This window comes from Terrapene carolina, unplaced genomic scaffold (genome assembly GCF_002925995.2).
Source record: "Terrapene carolina triunguis isolate 2854851 unplaced genomic scaffold, T_m_triunguis-2.0 Scaffold69, whole genome shotgun sequence".
NCBI classification, from domain to species: domain Eukaryota; kingdom Metazoa; phylum Chordata; order Testudines; family Emydidae; genus Terrapene; species Terrapene triunguis.
Genome location: NW_020664420.1, coordinates 36,765,176 through 36,783,222, shown reverse-complemented (window position 1 = coordinate 36,783,222; position 18,047 = coordinate 36,765,176). Strand labels below are relative to the sequence as shown.

The window sequence follows — 18,047 nt, the reverse complement described above, 5'->3', positions numbered from 1 at the left end:
AGACCCTGCGCCCCCGACTGGGCGCTTCCCCTCCCGGGCTCCAGCTGTGCTGGGGAAGCGCCGGCCAGGGGCGCAGGGTCTGGGGGCTGCCCGGCAAACCGTGAAGCCGGTAGCGCTCGGGCAGCCCTTTTCGCGTGGCTGGGAGTGGGAGGGAGGAGGGGGCGGGGAAGGGGCGGAGTTGGGGCGGGGCTGGGGGTGGGAAATGGGCGGGGCCAGGGCCCCATGGAGGCCTGTTAAATATGGTAACCCTATTAAAAAAAACTTTAAAATAACGTCAGGGATTCTTCCTTCTTGAAAGGCAAATCCAAAATGACAGGCAGGATTATGAAGCTTCCAAGGACCTTGCATTCACTCATATGGCACCACAATACTCTTAAAGTGTTTGTGTTTTAAATAACAAGCATATATGAAACCATAAGTGACCTAAAGAGGTGTGTTTGTAACACTTTAGCATCTTAAGTAAAACAACTAAATCTATGTGGTTATGAAGATGATAATATTCAATACAGAGTAAAACAAACGAGCAATACTAAAGGCCCTGATCCAATATTCATGGAAAGCCTCCTGCTCATTTCAGTGATTTTGGATCAGGCCCAAGATTAAGAACAGCACATACATGTTTGCACAGACCTCTGTAATTCAGTGCAGTGCTTTTAAAGCTTTAGTGGCAAAGCATTTGGTTATTTCCATCCTTAATTTAAAAAAATCTGCTATATTTTCAAATGCATGGACTGTTCAGTTGAAGGCTTGGATTTTTCTACCAGCCAGACCCTATCTGCATAATAGTTACCCAGGATGTAGATTCATTTAGTTGTGAACAGTGTAACACAATGTAACATCTGTAAAAAATTTATCCATTGAATACTGCATTTATTTTTAAGAGTCAACATCATTCAGGCCTGTAAATTCAGAGGTTACTCTTCCCTTTGCCTCTCATTTCTCAATTAAAACAAATTTATGAATGATTGCAAATTTTATACAGAAGTTAGGCTATTCACACACTGCAGTAAATGGACAGCTAAAGTAACACTGAATTGCTTGTGTTGAGAATTAATTACAGGTATGAGGGGGAAAATATATCAACATTGTGTGACACATTTTATGTTAACCCTCTTACAACTGTGCACTTTTTTTGCACTAAGTTTATTTTGGCAGTCACCTAACTCTTCCAAGGCCTACATCTTATAGAAAAGTACTTACTGAATTTTCATGTGCCTATATAGTGTTTCTTATTGATAGTGCCTGTGGGAAACTTTCAACATGTACAGTTAAACTGTCTGATAGACTGTTTCCTATTGGGATTTAGAGGGTTTAATTTGCCTTATACTATAAGTGGATTCAGACATTAAACAGAGACTGTATACGGGAATGAAGATAAGGTTTAGTCCTTCTTTGAATGGTTGTCTACACATATTTAATTCTTGGTGTGCATGCACCTCATACACATGCGATTGTATTCTTTTTGGTCTGCAGTGTCCATTGATCAGCCTGCACCCTAGATGCCTCATGTCCCTCTACCCTAGACTACAGAGGGTGGAGCAGGCAACCTTCCCTTAGTTCCTTCTTACCACCTGTGCAGAACCCCTGCAGTGTCCACTTTTCTTTCTGAAAACTGCTAGTGTTAGTTGTTAGTTCTCATAGGCAATAAAGGTTTTGGGAGAGTGTTGTGTGTGGGTTTATTTTGGTGTAGATACATTTTTTTTGGTTAGGCTAGACATGACACCCCCTGTGCTCCCCATCTATCCCCTGCAGCTCCCTGCAGGACTGCTACTAACATGACAGAAGCTAAATTTCTAGGATTTAAGACCCATCCCTCATGTGAGGCTTTGCTGGCTAATAACTGGTACTCCTGATGCCTTCTCTGCTTAGGAGAGGGACATATTCCCAAGCAATGTTCCATATGTTGCTCCTTGCTTGGGGGACATCTAGCCCCTTTCTGGCCTTTGTAGAGAGGGTTATAGATCAGTCAGTATTCTCACAGAGGTAGTCTAAATGGGGTCTGCAACTATATAAAAACATGGTATGAGTTAGCCAAGTCAGATCCACCTATGCACACTAGAGATCAGGCAGCCACTACTACTTGTTTGAAGAGCGTCCCTATTTCTGAAATCCGTAGGGCAGCTATGTGGAGCTTGGTGCACACCTTATAGGGTTTTAGCCTTTGGTAGAGGCTTCCAGATTGGATGCCTGTTTTGATAAGGCTGTCCTGCAGTCATTGTTTAATTAGAACCCCTAGTACCCATCTCCAAGCAGGGAAACAACTGCTTCTTAGTCATCGATTGGAATCCATAGGGACAATCACTTGAAGAAAGAACAGTTGCTTACTTTACAGTAACTGTAGTTCTTCAAGATGTGCTATCCACACAGATTCCATGACTGCTTTCCTTCCCAGCTTCTAAGGAGTTCTGTTTCTCTGGGATTCTATATTGTTGAAGGAACTGAGGGTTGGTTTGTCCTGAAGCATCCTTTATGACCTTGAGTAGCTGGGTTTAAGGGGATCTAGGGTGCAGGCACAGCCCCAACAAACACTGCAAGCCAAAGAGAATCTGATCTCATGCTCGTGGGGTGCATGCGCACTAAGAGTGGAATCCACGTGGACAACACATCTCTAAGAATGACCATTACTGTAAGGTATGTAACCCTTCTTCACGGATTTTCAAGATACTTTATTTTATGCTATCATTGTTTTTTTTCTCATGTATGGGTTTATACAGTAATATGAACACTCTAACTCTGATTTCATATACAGCTATTATATATGTACCCATGCTTTCAGCATTCCAAAAGAAAAGACAACTTTAAAGTACTATAAATTTGAGCCCTTCACTTAGCATTTGTCCATCAAAACTTCCTTCTGCAGTATTACTGTGTGCTTCCCAGAATATCACAGAGCCTTGAAATAATAATAAACTACAGTATAGAATAATTAGTAAAAGTTACATCCATGCTATTGAGTTCTTGACGTAAGATTGCTTATGATTCTTCCAGAAACAATGAAAGAATTAAAATTAGTCTTATTTCCTTCCTGTGGAATTGACATTCTAGAATCTTAAAAAGTGGAGACATTTAAAGTTGTGCCCAGCATAAGTACAACAAGAAATAAGGCTGTTTTCTTGAGTACTCTGACAGAGGGAAGATTGCTGTGCCAAGACTATGGGAGGGTTTTTAAAAAAGGGGCAGGCAATAGAAAAGTTGGGGCAAGTTAGGCCTGGTCTACACTAGGCTTTTATGTCGAATTTAGCGCCGTTATATCGAATTAACCCTGCACCCGTCCACACCAGGAAGCCATTTAGTTCGACATAGAGCTCTCTTTAAATCGATTTCTGTAATCCTCCCCAACGAGAGGAGTAGCGCTAAATTCGAAATGGCCATATCGAATTAGGCTAGGTGTGGATGGAAATCGACGCTAATAGCTCCGGGAGCTATCCCACAGTGCACCACTCTGTTGACGCTCTGGACAGCAGTCCGAGCTCGGATGCTCTGACCAGCCACACCCCGGGAAAATTTGAATTCCTTTTCCTGTCTGGGCAGTTTGAAGCGCAGTTTCTGTTTGGACACCGTGGCGAGCTCAGCAACAGTGGCAGCAGTGGCAACGATGCAGAGCTCTCCAGCAGAGATGGCCGTGCAATCCAATAGAAAGAGGGCCCCAGCATGGACGGATCGGGAAGTCTTGGATCTCATCGCTGTGTGGGGAGATGAGTCCGTGCTTGCCGAGCTGCGCTCCAAAAGACGGAATGCAAAGACCTATGAGAAGATCTCTAAAGCCATGGCAGAGAGAGGCTACAGCCGGGATGCAACGCAGTGCCGCGTGAAAATCAAGGAGCTGAGACAAGGCTACCAGAAGACCAAAGAGGCAAACGGACGCTCTGGATCCCAGCCCCACACATCCCGTTTCTACGAGGCACTGCATTCCATCCTAGGTGCGGCCGCCACCACTACCCCACCCCTGACCGTGGACTCTGAGGATGGGATATTGTCCGCGGCCGGTTCCTCCGACATGTTAGCGGACGGGGAAGATGAAGAAGGAGATGAGGAGGACGAGGCAGTCGACAGCGCTGGCACCGCTGATTTCCCCGACAGCCAGGAGCTCTTCATCACCCTGACAGAGATCCCCTACCAACCGTCCCCCGCCGTTACCCCAGACACAGATTCAGGGGAAGGATCAAGCAGTAAGTGTTTTAAATATCTAAACATTTATTTACAACATAACTGGCATATTTAAAATATTAACAGTAGCTAAAGTGCTTTCAAACATGTAAACATTTATTTACAACAAAACAGGAAGATTTAAAATATTAACAGTGGGTAAAGTGCTTCAAAACATGTAAACAGGAAAGTCAAACAAAAGGGGAATCTGTGCAAAGTGTATCATGATTAGTCTGTCTTTGGGCGCCTCAATATGTAGTCCGAACCATTTTCAAAAAATTTCACAATGTCCGCTTCATGATTATAGTGCCCAAAACCCTGCAGTCACTTGTCCCTCCAAGGGCACCTAAGCCAAGAACTGGTCAATGTAAGCGGGGATAGAGGCGAGATCCTCCGGGGAGAACTTCTCATACGCCTCCTGCAGGTGTTTTTCCAGCCTCATGAGCAGGTTCCTGGGCAGGGAGAGCTTATTAGGCCCCCCGTGGTAGGACACGTTTCCCTGCCACAACGCCAGCAGGTACTCCGGGATCATGGCCTTGCATAGCATTGCAGCAAATGGACCCGGTTTCTGCAGGCTGTCCCGGAGCATCTTCTCCTTCTGGCTCTCCGAGACCTTCAGGAGGGTGATGTCTGGCATGACTCCCTGCTGTGAATTAGGTAGGGGAAAGTTAGTATTGGGACAGCTTGCCCGTCCCTTTACAGAACTGCAACCGCCGGTTTACAGCCACGCGGTTTACAGCCGCGAAGGGCTGGGACAGGGCCAGAGTTCATGCTTGCAGGATTGCTGCCAGCAGAGACTCGCATTGCTTTCTATGTGAAAGGAGGCCAGTGCCACTCTTAAAGTTTTAAGCGGCCACAAGTCTACGGCTTACCATGTTTGCCAGCTAGACAAAGTCCGGTGTCCAGCCCTGCTCCTCAGCTCGCCACAGCAAGACCGCAGGCACTGTAGAAGAGGGCCGAAAATTCGACCTTGTCCTCAGTGCGCGTGTGATAGGTGCTCTGCATGGTCTTGTTCACAGAGAAAGACTATGTTCTCTGTTCACAGATACATTGCTCTGTCTCAGGAATTCACTCCCTTTTTCCAATTCCCACAGCCACATCTGCCCAGAGGCTAGCGCACATTAGGAGGAGGAAGAAGAGGACACGGGAAGACATGTTTGCTGAACTAATGGCATGCTCCCGAGCACAGGCAGCCCAGCAGACACAGTGGAGGGAGAACTTGTCCCAAATGCACCGGGCAAACATTGAACGGGAGGAGAGGTGGCGACAGGAGGACAGGCAGGCTACTCAAATGCTGCTTGGACTAATGAGGGAGCAAACGGACACGCTCCGCCGCCTTGTGGATGTTCTGCAGGACCGGAGGCAGGAGGAGAGAGCCCCGCTGCAGTCTCTCTGTAACTGCCCTGCCCCGCCACCAAGTCCCATACCCCCCTCACCCAAAGTCCAAACACGGAGGGGTGGAAGGGGCTGTGAAAAATTTCACTCCACCCCTGCGGACTGCTCTACCACTAGAAGGCTCTCTTTCCCGAAAATTTGAAAAGTCCTTTCCTACCCGCCTCACACAAGACCCCGTCCAAGTTTCACGCCCCCGTTCCATGTGCGGTTGTTAATAAAGAATACGTTTCTGTTCATTTCTGTTTCCATCCTCTTCTTTTGGAGGGGAGTCTGTCTGAAGGGGGGGGAAGGGGCTTGGTCATTGGACAGGACAGTCACCTTTAGCAGGGGGCAGGTGCAGCAGCAGGGCACATATACAGTGCAGTGACTAGTTATCCTGGTCAGTCTGGGAGGTGGTTTTCATGTTTTGTGTGGTGGGGGGGGTGGTGTTGCTCTGTGACTTGGTGGCGGGGGAGGGCAGTTACAGATCTTATGCAGCGGTCCTTACCCTGCATCACAGAGCCGCGCAGCAGGGGATCTGTAACCCTCCTCCCCCTGCAAGACAGTCACATAGCCGAGACACACACGCAGTCCCGGCCAGGAGGGCTGGCAGGCTCCGTTGAAACAACCAGTCCACCACCACGTAGCCTGTCATTCCTGGAGTTTAGAAGCATCATTTGCATCACAACCGTAAACCCGCCCCCCGCCACAGTCTGCGTCCCAGGTTTAAAACATTCCCGCGAAAACAGTAATAAAGACAACGGTGTCCATTAACAAAACAGAACAGATTTTATTTTTTGGGAAGGGGGTGAAGGGGGTATGTAATTGGAGAGGATAGTCGACGGCAACTGGGTAAAGAAACGGGGGCAAGTTCTGCTTCTGTGTCCACAAACTTAAAAGTCACTGGGTACCCTGCTCAGCCTTGAAACTGGCTTTCAAAGCCTCCCGGATGCACAGCGCGTCCCGCTGGGCTCTTCTAATCGCCCGGCTGTCTGGCTGGGCGTAATCAGCAGCCAGGCTATTTGCCTCAACCTCCCACCCCGCCATAAAGGTCTCCCCCTTGCTCTCACACAGATTGTGGAGCACACAGCAAGCTGCAATAACGATGGGGATATTGGTTTCGCTGAGATCACAGCGAGTCAGTAAGCTTCTCCATCTCCCCTTGAGATGGCCAAAAGCACACTCCACCACCATTCTGCACTTGCTCAGCCGGTAGTTGAACAGTTCTTTTTCTGTGTCCAGGGCGCCAGTATAGGGCTTCATGAGCCAGGGCATTAGCGGGTAGGCTGGGTCCCCGAGGATCACTGTAGGCATCTCCACATCCCCAACAGTTATCTTGTGGTCCGGGAAGTAAATACCTTCCTGCAGCCGTCTAAACAGACCAGAGTTCCTGAACACGCGAGCGTCATGAACCTTGCCCGGCCATCCGACGTAGATGTTTGTAAACCGTCCCCGATGGTCCACCAGTGCTTGCAGCACCATTGAAAAGTATCCCTTTCTATTGATGTACTGGCTGGCCTGGTGGCCCGGTCCCAGGATAGGGATGTGAGTCCCATCTATAGCCCCACCGCAGTTTGGGAATCCCATCGCAGCGAAGCCATCTATGATGGCCTGCGCGTTTCCCAGGGTCACTACCTTTGACAGCAGTACCTTGACGATTGCCTTGGCTACTTGCATGACAACAACCCCTACGGTAGATTTGCCCACGCCAAAGTGGTTCGCGACTGACCGGTAGCTGTCCGGCGTTGCAAGCTTCCAGAGGGCTATGGCCACTCGCTTCTGGACAGTCAGGGCTGCTCGCATGCGGGTGTCCTTGCGCTTCAGGGCAGGGGACAGCAAGTCACAAAGTTCCAGGAAAGTCCCCTTCCGCATGCGAAAGTTTCGCAGCCACTGGGATTCATCCCAGACCTGAAGCACTATGCGGTCCCACCAGTCCGTGCTTGTTTCCCGGGCCCAGAATCGCCGTTCAACAAAATCCACATGCCCCATTGCCACCGTGATGTCCTGGGCGCTGGGGCTTGTGGTTTCTGACAGCTCTGTGCTACTCTCCGACTTCAGGCCCTCACGGCGGTGCCGTAGCCTCCTCGCCTGATTTCTCTGCATCTGCCTCAGGGAAAGGTGTATGATAAGCTGCGAGGTGTTGAGAACGGCCACAACTGCAGCGATGGTTGCAGCGGGATCCATGATCGCAGTGCTGTGGCGTCCGCGCTGTCACTGATCAAAAAGTGCGCGAACTGATTTCCCGCCGGCGCTTTCAGGGAGGGAGGGAGGCAGGGCGGTAGTGACTGACGGATGACGACAGTTACCCAAAAGCACCCTCGCCACATTTTTTTACCCAGAAGGCATTGGGGGCTCGACCCAGAATTCCAATGGGCAGCGGGGACTGCGGGAACTGTGGGATAGCTGCCCACAGTGCACCGCTTCCAATGTCGACGCTTTCCCTGGTAGTGTGGACTGACAAAGTCGAATTACTGTCCTTAGTGTGGACACACACGTTCCACTTTCTAATATCGATTGCACATATTCGATTTAACTAAAATCGAACTACTCTCGTAGTGTAGACATACCCTTAGAGGTGAAAGAATGACACTGGCAGAACTGAGGAAATGAGTAAAGAATGAGAAGGAAAGGAGTTGAGGGAGGAGGTGGCTTTTCTTTAGGGACTACACTGTCAGAAATGTCGGTGCTGTTGGAGTTAAGACATCACTTATTGGGTCAGAGGTACGGTAACTGTTCCTGCCACAACAACTTGGTTTAAGGTATACTTGGCATACTTATAGTTTGGGGGTTTCATTTTAAAACCATAAACAAATAACTAGAAGATATGACTTAGTTGAAGGGGAGGTTAAAGTCATTTCAGATATATGGCTCAGAAAAAAAAAAAGTAATGAGTGATATAAACAGTATAAGCTTTTGAGGCAGTAACACAAAAATGAGCTTTGATTTTTCAGTGGCTGATAATGGTATAAAAAGGCTATTAAGATAATCTGCTTTTTATGTAAATACTTGAAACATCTCAGGTAAAGGGTAGGGGAGTTTTTTTTAAATCATTAGCCTTAGCTAATCAGTAAGTGGCTTTCTAGATCTGGCAAGTGAGTTAAGTTATATGGCCTCACCTGCCAAGGCTTGTACACAAAATGGTCTCAAAGCAGGCATATGAGATAAAAATTTAATGTAACAAATTTATGAAAGTTTCTGTTTTATCTGACTGACTAGGATTATGTACAGACAGTATTTTAAGAGAAGATTGTACAAGTGGTCACTTTCTTGAGGAAACAGTTTTAGGTTGATTTAGGCCTCAAATTAAGGACTTGTACAAAGTTTAAAATACATCCACAACTTTTTTTTTTTTAATTCTAATGAAAACTCTTTGAAGACCTTGAATTTTATTTCACCTTCCTCTGCAGCATGGAAGTGTAGGTCACTTGCGAGGATTTTCTGGGTATCTCTCACTTAATCATTTCCCTGTCATTGAGGGGGCCTTGGGTGTTTGTGTATCTTGGTTTCCCTGGTTCTTTGCAAATGGTAGTCTCATCTCCAGTGGGCAGCAATACTTTGGTCTCATTTCAGTTGGGTTTAGTGTGTGCATGCTGGGTGGTGCGGGTGGCCTGTGATATACAGGTGGTTGGACTAGATGAGCTAATGGTCCCTTCTGGCCTTAAACTCTTAAGACATTGTTTGCTTCATTTATAACCTAGATAATAAAACGTGCTAAAGCACGTGAACCAGAAAGTAAAATAGACTAGAAATGTAGGCCACTATCCTGCAAGCTGTGCCACACAGGCAAACCCTTTCACCTGTGTGGAACTGCAGTGACTTTATTAGGGCTCTTTATGGGCCCCTGGGGTCCACTTATGTGGAGCAGCTCGAAAGGCCAGGACTTAGATTGTAAGTCTTTTGTGGTAATGCACTTGTCTTTTCTGTGATGCATCTCTCATCTTTGTGGTATTAAAAAATAACAGCTAGAAAAATCAAAACTTGACTTCTCTCTTATTTTGTCTAAATGGAGTGAAATGCAGTAAGTAAATGGCATAACTGGTGAAAAGTAAATCAGACTTTATCCTCCTACCTCCACTTATGGCTATGTCTCCAGTGCTACTGTGCTTCAGGAAGCTCTTGGAAAGCAGTGATAACTTTAACTCTGGATGTCAGTATCAAAGGGCTGTTCAGACTTGACTGGCTTAGTTCCTTCCTTAGTATGGGAAGCTGCACCATGGAACCTTTCCATGTCTAAGTGGATTTGGGGTGGGGGGGCGGGAGGTTAGGGAGGGGACTGGCCGTTAGCTGTAAGTAGCTATCAAATTTGTTAGCAGGAAATTTTGAGCACACTTTTTGAAGCAATATTTCTCTTCTTTTTTTATAGCTGTTGGAAAAACACAAGAATACAGAAAGCATGGTAGAGCTGCTTGAACTGTATCAAATGGAAGATGAAGCCTACAGTAGTCTTGCAGAAGCCACCACAGAACTGTACCAATACCTACTACAGCCATTCCGAGATATGAGGGAACTTGCAATGCTCAGAAGACAGCAGATCAAGGTACAAACCTTTTATCAAGAGATAAGCCATTATTTCTACTTGTATATAAAATAGCAGTGTAAATTGAAACCACTCCTGTTATACCTGAATGTGGAATTTCATGTTTTAAAATCGGTTGTTGCTTGAGAACCTTTTGTCTTTTATAAAAATTCTTTACCCCCACTCTTTTGCGGGCCCCCCCCTTCCCCCCCCCCCCCCCCCAGAATGACTACATACTGACTAAAGGGTGAGTGCACATCCACACACATTTATTACCTTTCAAGGTATTCCTACAAGCAGTAAAGAGAGGGTGGGGAGGGAAAGATTTTTTTTTTTTTTTTAATTTGGGGGTGCTAAAGCACTATAGTGAGGAGAGTCATAAAAGTACCTAGATAGATAATTTTTTCCCTTGCAACCTGCACTGCAAGCTTTTAAACTAAACCGTACCAGTTTCTTCTGTCATTGTCTTAAGCCTGTACCTAATGCATGCAGTTAGCCATCATTTTGTTTATTTTTATGTGCTTGTGAACATTTTAATTCCATGTTCAAGTTCTTATTTAGTACAGTAACTCCTCACTTAAAGTTGTCCCGGTTAATGTTGTTACGTTGCTGATCAGTTAGAGAACATGCTCATTTAAGGTTGCACAATGCTCCCTTATAACTTGTTTGGCAGCCGCCTGCTTTGTCCACTGCTTGCAGAAAGAGCAGCCTGTTGGAACTTTGTGGGGGCTTGGAACCAGGGTGGACCAGCAACCCCCCTATCAGCTCCCCGCTCCCCTAAGTTCCCTGTGCGGCAGCCGCCCAGCAGGCTATCAATTGCCGGCAGTTCAGCTTTCCCTCCCCGCACTGCTGTGTACTGCTCCTGCCCTCTGCCTTGGAGCTGCTCCCGGGAGCCTGCTTGCTGTGCCGGGGGGGAAAGAAGGGTGCTAATGTGAGGGTGTCCCCCCTCTTCCCTGCTCCTTTCCCCTCGCTTACCCCATCTCCATAGAAAGGGGGGGACGACACAACAGGGTTCAGGATGGAGGGAATTTGCTGGCAGCAGCTGCTGTCTCAACTTGCTGATCTACTTAAAGAGACAGTGTACTTAAAGGGGCAATGCGCATCTCTCACTCACACACATAGTGTATGTCTCTGTCTCTCTCTGCCATGCTGTCTCCCTTCCCTCCATTCTTGCTGCCTTGTAGAGTGTGAGGCTACATTAACAACAATGTGTTAACCCTTGAGGGCTCAGCCGAGTGCTAGTTCCATCATTTAGCAGTAAGGCATTCCCTGGGAAATATTCCACCCTCTGACTTCACCACCTCAGCCAAGCTTCGCAAGCTTCATTGCTGTGTACAGTATTAAATTGTTTAAAACTTATACTCTCTCTGTGTGTAATTCTCTCTCTCTCTCTCTGAGAGACTTTCTTCTGGCGAAAAAAATGTCCCTGGAACCTAACTCCCCCCGCCCCCATTTACATTAATTCGTATGGGGAAATTGGATTCGCTTAACATTGTTTTGCTTAAAGTAACATTTTCCAGGAACATAACTACAACGTTAAGCGAGGAGTTACTCTATGTGAAGTTTACTCTCTTATGGCTTACTGTGAGTATTGACTAATGTGTAAAAAAGAAAAATGTGCTTTCTAAAATCTTTTACTGTTGAATTATTTAGTGAAATTATTTTGGAGAGTGACTCCTCCCCTCCCCTCCCCCCCAGTGTTTGCTAGTGAAAGCACTGGAGTAAGTTGCTAGTTACCTAGTCTTTGTTTAATTAATAGAAACATTGTTATTATTCCAATGTACTTTAAAAACTTGTAATTTGGCCTAACACTAATGGCCTTTTTAAAATTAAGTTTCTACATCTGTTTTAACTCTTAAGAAAAAACATTCAATAAGCTAAAGTCATTAAACATTTTTATAGATGTATTCTGTTAAACTTTTAGAAAATCTTATATTGTCCTCATGTAGCAATTAATGAGCCAAAAATGATAATCATGAGACAGGTAGTTTCATCATTACACTTGGTTGGGAATATTCTGCGCTCTTGATAAAGTGAAGAGCCTTTTCTGGCTCTGTAGACATGTACTGTAAGTATAGGAGCCAAAATGGAGTCTTTTAGTTTAATCTGTATAGTGAGTATGTTGTCTTGTCTGATTATGATTCCTTCCATACATTTATCAGTAGCACTCGGTGGCTTCAGGTTTTTTGTAAAAGAGGGGAGGTTGGGGGAACGATTAAAGAGCTTCCAAAAAGAACTTTTTATTTTGACCTATTACTGTGCCTATAACTAAAATAACTTTCAGGAACTCTAGTAGTCTGAAGACAACTCAGTGAGTTAGTATATAGGTTCTTCTTAAATTACATATTTTCCTTTCCTGTTGGATAAATGATAATGAACAGAGAATTCTGGTGCAGAGCTCAGAATTCTTATACAGTTAGAGATCATCAACATTATAGTTTAATAAAAGCCTCTTTCAGTACAAGATAAATATTCCCCATTTTACTTAACTCTTTAATGTACAGGAAAAGGTGAACTCTTGTTCTTTTGCTAATCAAGACAAGAAACACTAATGCTTCATTGAGGAGGAAGCTTTAATTGATGTTTTAACAAAAATCATTGTTAGAAGTGAAATAAAAATTACATACAAAAGGTGATATTTTATTTTATAAACTCCAGAGACTTGGCAGTCTGTTTGCAACTACTGGATTGGAGAACCTGAGTGGTACATAGTTGAGTCTAATGAGGTGAATGTATGTATGTTAAGATCTTTTCCTAATTTGGAAAACTTTGAGTATGCAAGTATGGTCAGCTGGACTTGTGACAGAGAAAGATGCCATCTCTTGTTTTACTTTCATGGGTGGAAAGAAAGCAGTACTTGTATCTATGATGACAAATTGTGTTAATCTTAGTAGCTAGGGTAGAGAACTTGGTTTATAAATTAAACTTGTTGGCAATAAAGTTATTTACGCTAACTCTCACAGCATATGGAGTTCTAGAAGGCTTAGAAGTGGAACAAAACTCCACTGGGTTGCTATAGCTTCTTGGAGCTCCTTCTCAGGCTCAATAGAATGCTCAACATCTGAATGCCAATAGGAGCTATGGGCACACAGTACAAGTACTACAACAGTTTGTCTAAAGAAAATGGATGAAAGAGGAAAAATAATAAACTCAGCTTGCATGGAACCCAGCTTCTTCAGTCAAGCATGCCTACAGAATAATTTTAATAAATGTTAAAATTTAAAACAATTTAAACATCATATTTTTATCAGGATATCAAGTGTAACTACAGGTGGTACAGCTAGTGACACTTGCAATTATATTTGCCCCACACTGTCCATTAAAAGACCCTGTTTTCAGTTGCTTATAGCTTTATAAATTTAAACTGTTTGGGCTGAACCCTTCAATGCTGGGTGTTTTGCCTTTAGCTGATTTTTTTTTTTTTTTTTTTTTTTTTAAGTTTCAGATAAAACAGTTGAGCTCTCTCAGGGAATGAAACTAGGAAAAAAATATTTTGCCTTTAATTTTTCAGCTCGTGCCCCAGTGCTTTGGAGCAAGGGCTTGAAATTTGGCTGGGAGGTTGCCCTGGTGTCAGGGATGTAAATTTTGCAGTTGCTGTGAAAATTTGGTGAAATTTGAAGGCTTGGGAAAAATCTTAGTTCACGCGTGCTCAATAGAGACTTATTAGATTTGGGCAGCTGAATACTTTAGTGATTCTGTCTGCACCAATAATGCTCCATCCCTTCACGGCACCTATCTGCAATTGCCGGAGGATGTACCATCTCCACAGAGTGACTGAGCGTGGTCCATCCCAAGTCTGCAGAGGCTGAGCAGAATTTTTCCTGCAATTGCTCGTCCCAGCTTCCGTGGCACAAGGCATAAAAACTGAGCAGGCATATTCTCTCCTGTGATTTCAATGCACTCCCTCCTAGTGCCCAGGCAAGAGGCACTAGAAAAATGTATTGTTTTAGCTATACCAGTATAGTTAGAGCAGTTCAACCCTTCCTAGGGTGAACACAGTTATGCTGGTATAAAACTTACATTGGTAAAGCTAGTCCCATTAGTGAAGGGGAATAGCATAAGTGAGACTCTTAGTCTCTAGACTCCCAGTCTCTATGATAATACAAATAATAGCTCTACTGGTATAAATCACCCCCATATCTACATTCACATTAGGGATTTTTACTGGTAATAATTCAGCCCCCTAAGAAATAGTTATCCTGGTAAATTTTTATGCATATACCGGGTCTGAAAGAGGTGGGGAGAGGGGGAGATGCAGGGTGTGGTGGAGGGGGGGGTTAGGAGTAGGATCTGAGCAGGGTAATAGGCAGAAGATGAGTGGGAGGGAAAGGAGGGAAGAGAACATGAGTATGGGCTGGGCATGAGAAACGAGAGGCAGGAGACAAGGAAGGATAGGAATGGGCGGGGATGAGGAGGAAATGGGGCAGAAGCTGGGGATAGGGGGTGCTCATAGTGGTTGCAGCTCTCATTAAGATAATGACTGTAACAAAACTGCATGCATCAGGGTTTCAACCTGTCACCTGCAGGGTTCAGGAAGGAAATTTTTTCCCCAATGCAAAATTGGCTTGATATGTTCTCTGTGTGTGTGTGTATGGTGGTTCTTTTTTCTTTCTCTGAAGCATCAGAGAATTCAGCCACAGTTGGAGATGGGATGGTGGACAAGAGGGACGAGTGCTCCGAGTGGGTACAGAGACTCTTCTTTCTAGATGCCTGGCTGGTATGTCTTACTCATGTGTTCAGGGTCCAACTGATCACCAGATTTAGTGTCAAAAGATTTTCCCCCTGGGTCAGATTGGAGGGACCTCTATGGTTTTTTCCACCTTCCTTTGTAAGTGTGGATGGGTGAGTGGCTTGCGGTTTGTCTGCTCGAATCATTTGGACATATTCCACCTAGACAGTTCCTTGCCATTGCAGGGGCCTCAGGCATTGATGGCACCTTGGTCTATCCTGTTTTCTGTGTCACTGGCACAGTTTAGTCTCCCGAGAATTGAAATGCGTTGGTCTAACTAAAGTCTGTGGGCTTAATGTACAGGTGTCTGGGTAAAATTTAATGGCCTCTTATATGCCAGAGATAAGACTAAATGATGTGATGGCTCCTTTTGACCTTAAACTCTATAAAGCATTAAAAGAATGTTAAGGCTGCAAAGTCAAAAGTTAGTAAACTCTGGAATTAAGGCTGCCTGTGCAATATTAATTTGGCTCCTTTGTGTGTATTATGATAGTCTTTAATTACGTGATCATACAATTTTTGCCACAAGACTGCTGCCTTATTCAGTGTATAAGATGGGTGGTGTTCTAGGAATGCATCAGAGTTGTGTAATGGAAGAGGTGGTTGTCTGTTTGACTCAGCCTCATTTGTTGCAGAAGTCGGAATGTGTGTAGTAAAATAAGGCAGGGAATTACAGAGAATGGATGGTTTTGTGGTTCAGGCAGTGGAAAGGCACCCAGGAAAATTGGATTTTTATCCCTGTCTCTGCCAGAATTTCTGGGTGATGCTGTGCAAGTCACTTAAACCAAAATGTTCATTTGACCACTAATTGTCTGTTCCACATTTTCTGCGCACTTGAGACACCTGTGTTCTGATTTGCAAAAGTGATGGGCACTTGAATTTGCAATTGAGGTCAGTGGGAATTCTACTCTGAAAATTTAAAGTGCTGTGAAATGCCCAGTAAACTGAAGAAGTAGGCCCTAAGCATTGGAAATTAGGCACCAAAAATTAGGCACTGATACTTTCTCAGAGTTTTGGCTTTAATCTCTGTGCTTCTGTTCCCCATATGTAAAAAGAGAATAACAATAGCACCTCCCTTCACTGGGGTGCTGTGGAATTAAATTCATTCATGTTTGGAAAGAACTAAAATATGATGATGAGAGCACCATAGAAATGCCCTTGAAGAAACTGATTCTCTAGAGTCTGCACTTTGTGCGGGATTTGGATGATGTATACTAAATGAAGTGTGTGGTCACACATTGAATGATGAGGCTAGAAAGAAATCCTGAATAGCTACCCATTCAGAGAACATCATTTATAGTGTGCATTGAATGATGCAGGGATCCTGTGGGAAAAAATAGTCTGATTACACAATCAAGATGCTATCATCGTGCAGATATGTCAGGGGACTAAACTAAAGTTGCACAGACAATCTTAGTTCAGGTGTTTCATAACTTTTGATTAGGAAACATGTTGACTTTGCAACCTTAATGTTCTTTTAACATAGTCTTTTTGGGTGTAATGAGGTTCAATCAGTGAATTAATGTTAATTTCACAAATGCATTTGCCTGGAACAGGTATGTTTCATATAGCCACCAAAACTGAATTTGGAAAAGTCACCATGGCTAACAACCTTGCTCTTGTATTTTAATTACAAGTGGTTATCTTAATTTGTTCGCTTCATGCTACCTAGCATGGTGCTCCCTAGCATGCTAAGGAAACAGTATTCTTGGGAGTTGGACCCAGGCTGTAGATTACCTTGCCAGAAGAGCTCAGACAGATCTGAAGCCTGTTCACAGCAAGGTGTAAAACACACTTTTAAAAAAAATATTTTTGAGAATCTGTGCTCTTCTAAAACAACAAAACATCCTGAAAGCATGACATCAAGTTTCATTAGCCCGGAGATCTAGATTTTTCAAAAACAAATCAAGCCAACCTAATTTCCTTCTTTGACAAGGTTACCAGCCTAGTGGAAAGAGAGGAAGCAGAAGACATGATATATCTTGATTTTAGTAAGATCCCACCTTTTTGCTCTGGGTTATTGTGTGCTTAAATTATGGACAGTGGTTTACTACCATGGTAATAGGCACTGTGGGATTGATCCAGACACTGTTTGCTTCAGTGAGAGTCTATGATTTCAATGTGAAATAAAAACTGAAAGGCGTGGCTACACTAGGGAGTTTATGGTGGCGCAGCTGCGTCGTGGCAGCTGTGCTGCTGTAAACTCTCTAGTGTAGCCACTTTAAACTGAGTGGCTTAACTACTTCAGCCCCCGCGAGTAGAGTAGCTATGTCAGTGGGAGAAGCTCTCCCACCAACATAGTGCTGTCCACACTGGTGCTTATGTTGGTGTAACTTATGTCACTGAGTGGGTGGCTTATTCACACCCCTGAATGACATGTCCCCGGGGTACAATCTGGAACTGTGTGACTTCTGTGTCCCCTTAGTTCTCTTCCCTGAGCTGTCTCTTACAATGCTGTGCTAGCGACAAGCAGCAAAACCCCTCCAGGTGCTGTGATCACTCAGCCAACAATATGCAGGGCCACACCCAGCTAATTATACAGAGAGACACCAGCAAACCTCCCCAGGCCCCAGCCTTGCACCCCAGTGATGTCCCGTCTGACACTGCTCAAGACCTTCTCATGAACAGTGCAAGCTTATTAATTAGTTTGCCACTTCATCAAAGGAAAGTGGACATGCACCTGCCTTTGTAATCTGAGCAGATTCCCCAAGCACTTTATACAAGCTCACTGGTAAGGATAAAACATTAAAATAAATTGGAGATATTCCATCTCCTAGAACTGGAAGGGACCTTGAAAGGTCATCGAGTCCAGCCCCCTGCCTTCACTAGCAGGACCAAGTACTGATTTTTGCCCCAGATCCCTAAGTGGCCCCCTCAAGGATTGAACTCACAACCCTGGGTTTAGCAGGCCAATGCTCAAACCACTGAGCTATCCCTCCCCCAGAAAAGTTTTAAGTGATAAAGTGTTAGGCACAAAGGTCAAAGTTAGTCACATAAGAAATAAAAATAGAATTTAGACTGCTATTCTAACTTTAACAGACTAAGCAAGATTTCAGTCAAACAGCTTTTCTCACCCCACTGGATCTTCCAAGCAGTTTACAGTTCTAAATATACAGGGTGGATTCCTTTCTCAGCCTGGGACCAATCTCCCCAGTTCAAATGGTCTTCCAAATGATCTTCCAGGTATTGAGATGGGGGAGGCGAGAGGCCAAATGCTGATGTGATGTTATCAATCCTCATTTATACTTTCTCTCCAGGTGCTAAAGCAGCTAAAAAGATCTT

The 18,047-nt window shown here is 44.6% G+C and overlaps 1 protein-coding gene across 1 annotated transcript in view; it reads left to right on the top strand.

Moving 5' to 3' along the window:
• JMY (junction mediating and regulatory protein, p53 cofactor) overlaps positions 1 to 18,047 on the top strand; it is a 142,051-nt gene that overhangs the window by 20,763 nt on the left and 103,241 nt on the right. The window contains exon 2 of the mRNA XM_026649129.2: positions 9,884 to 10,057. Within this exon, the coding sequence (XP_026504914.1) occupies positions 9,884 to 10,057 (174 nt within the window). The remainder of the gene's footprint in view (positions 1 to 9,883; positions 10,058 to 18,047) is intronic.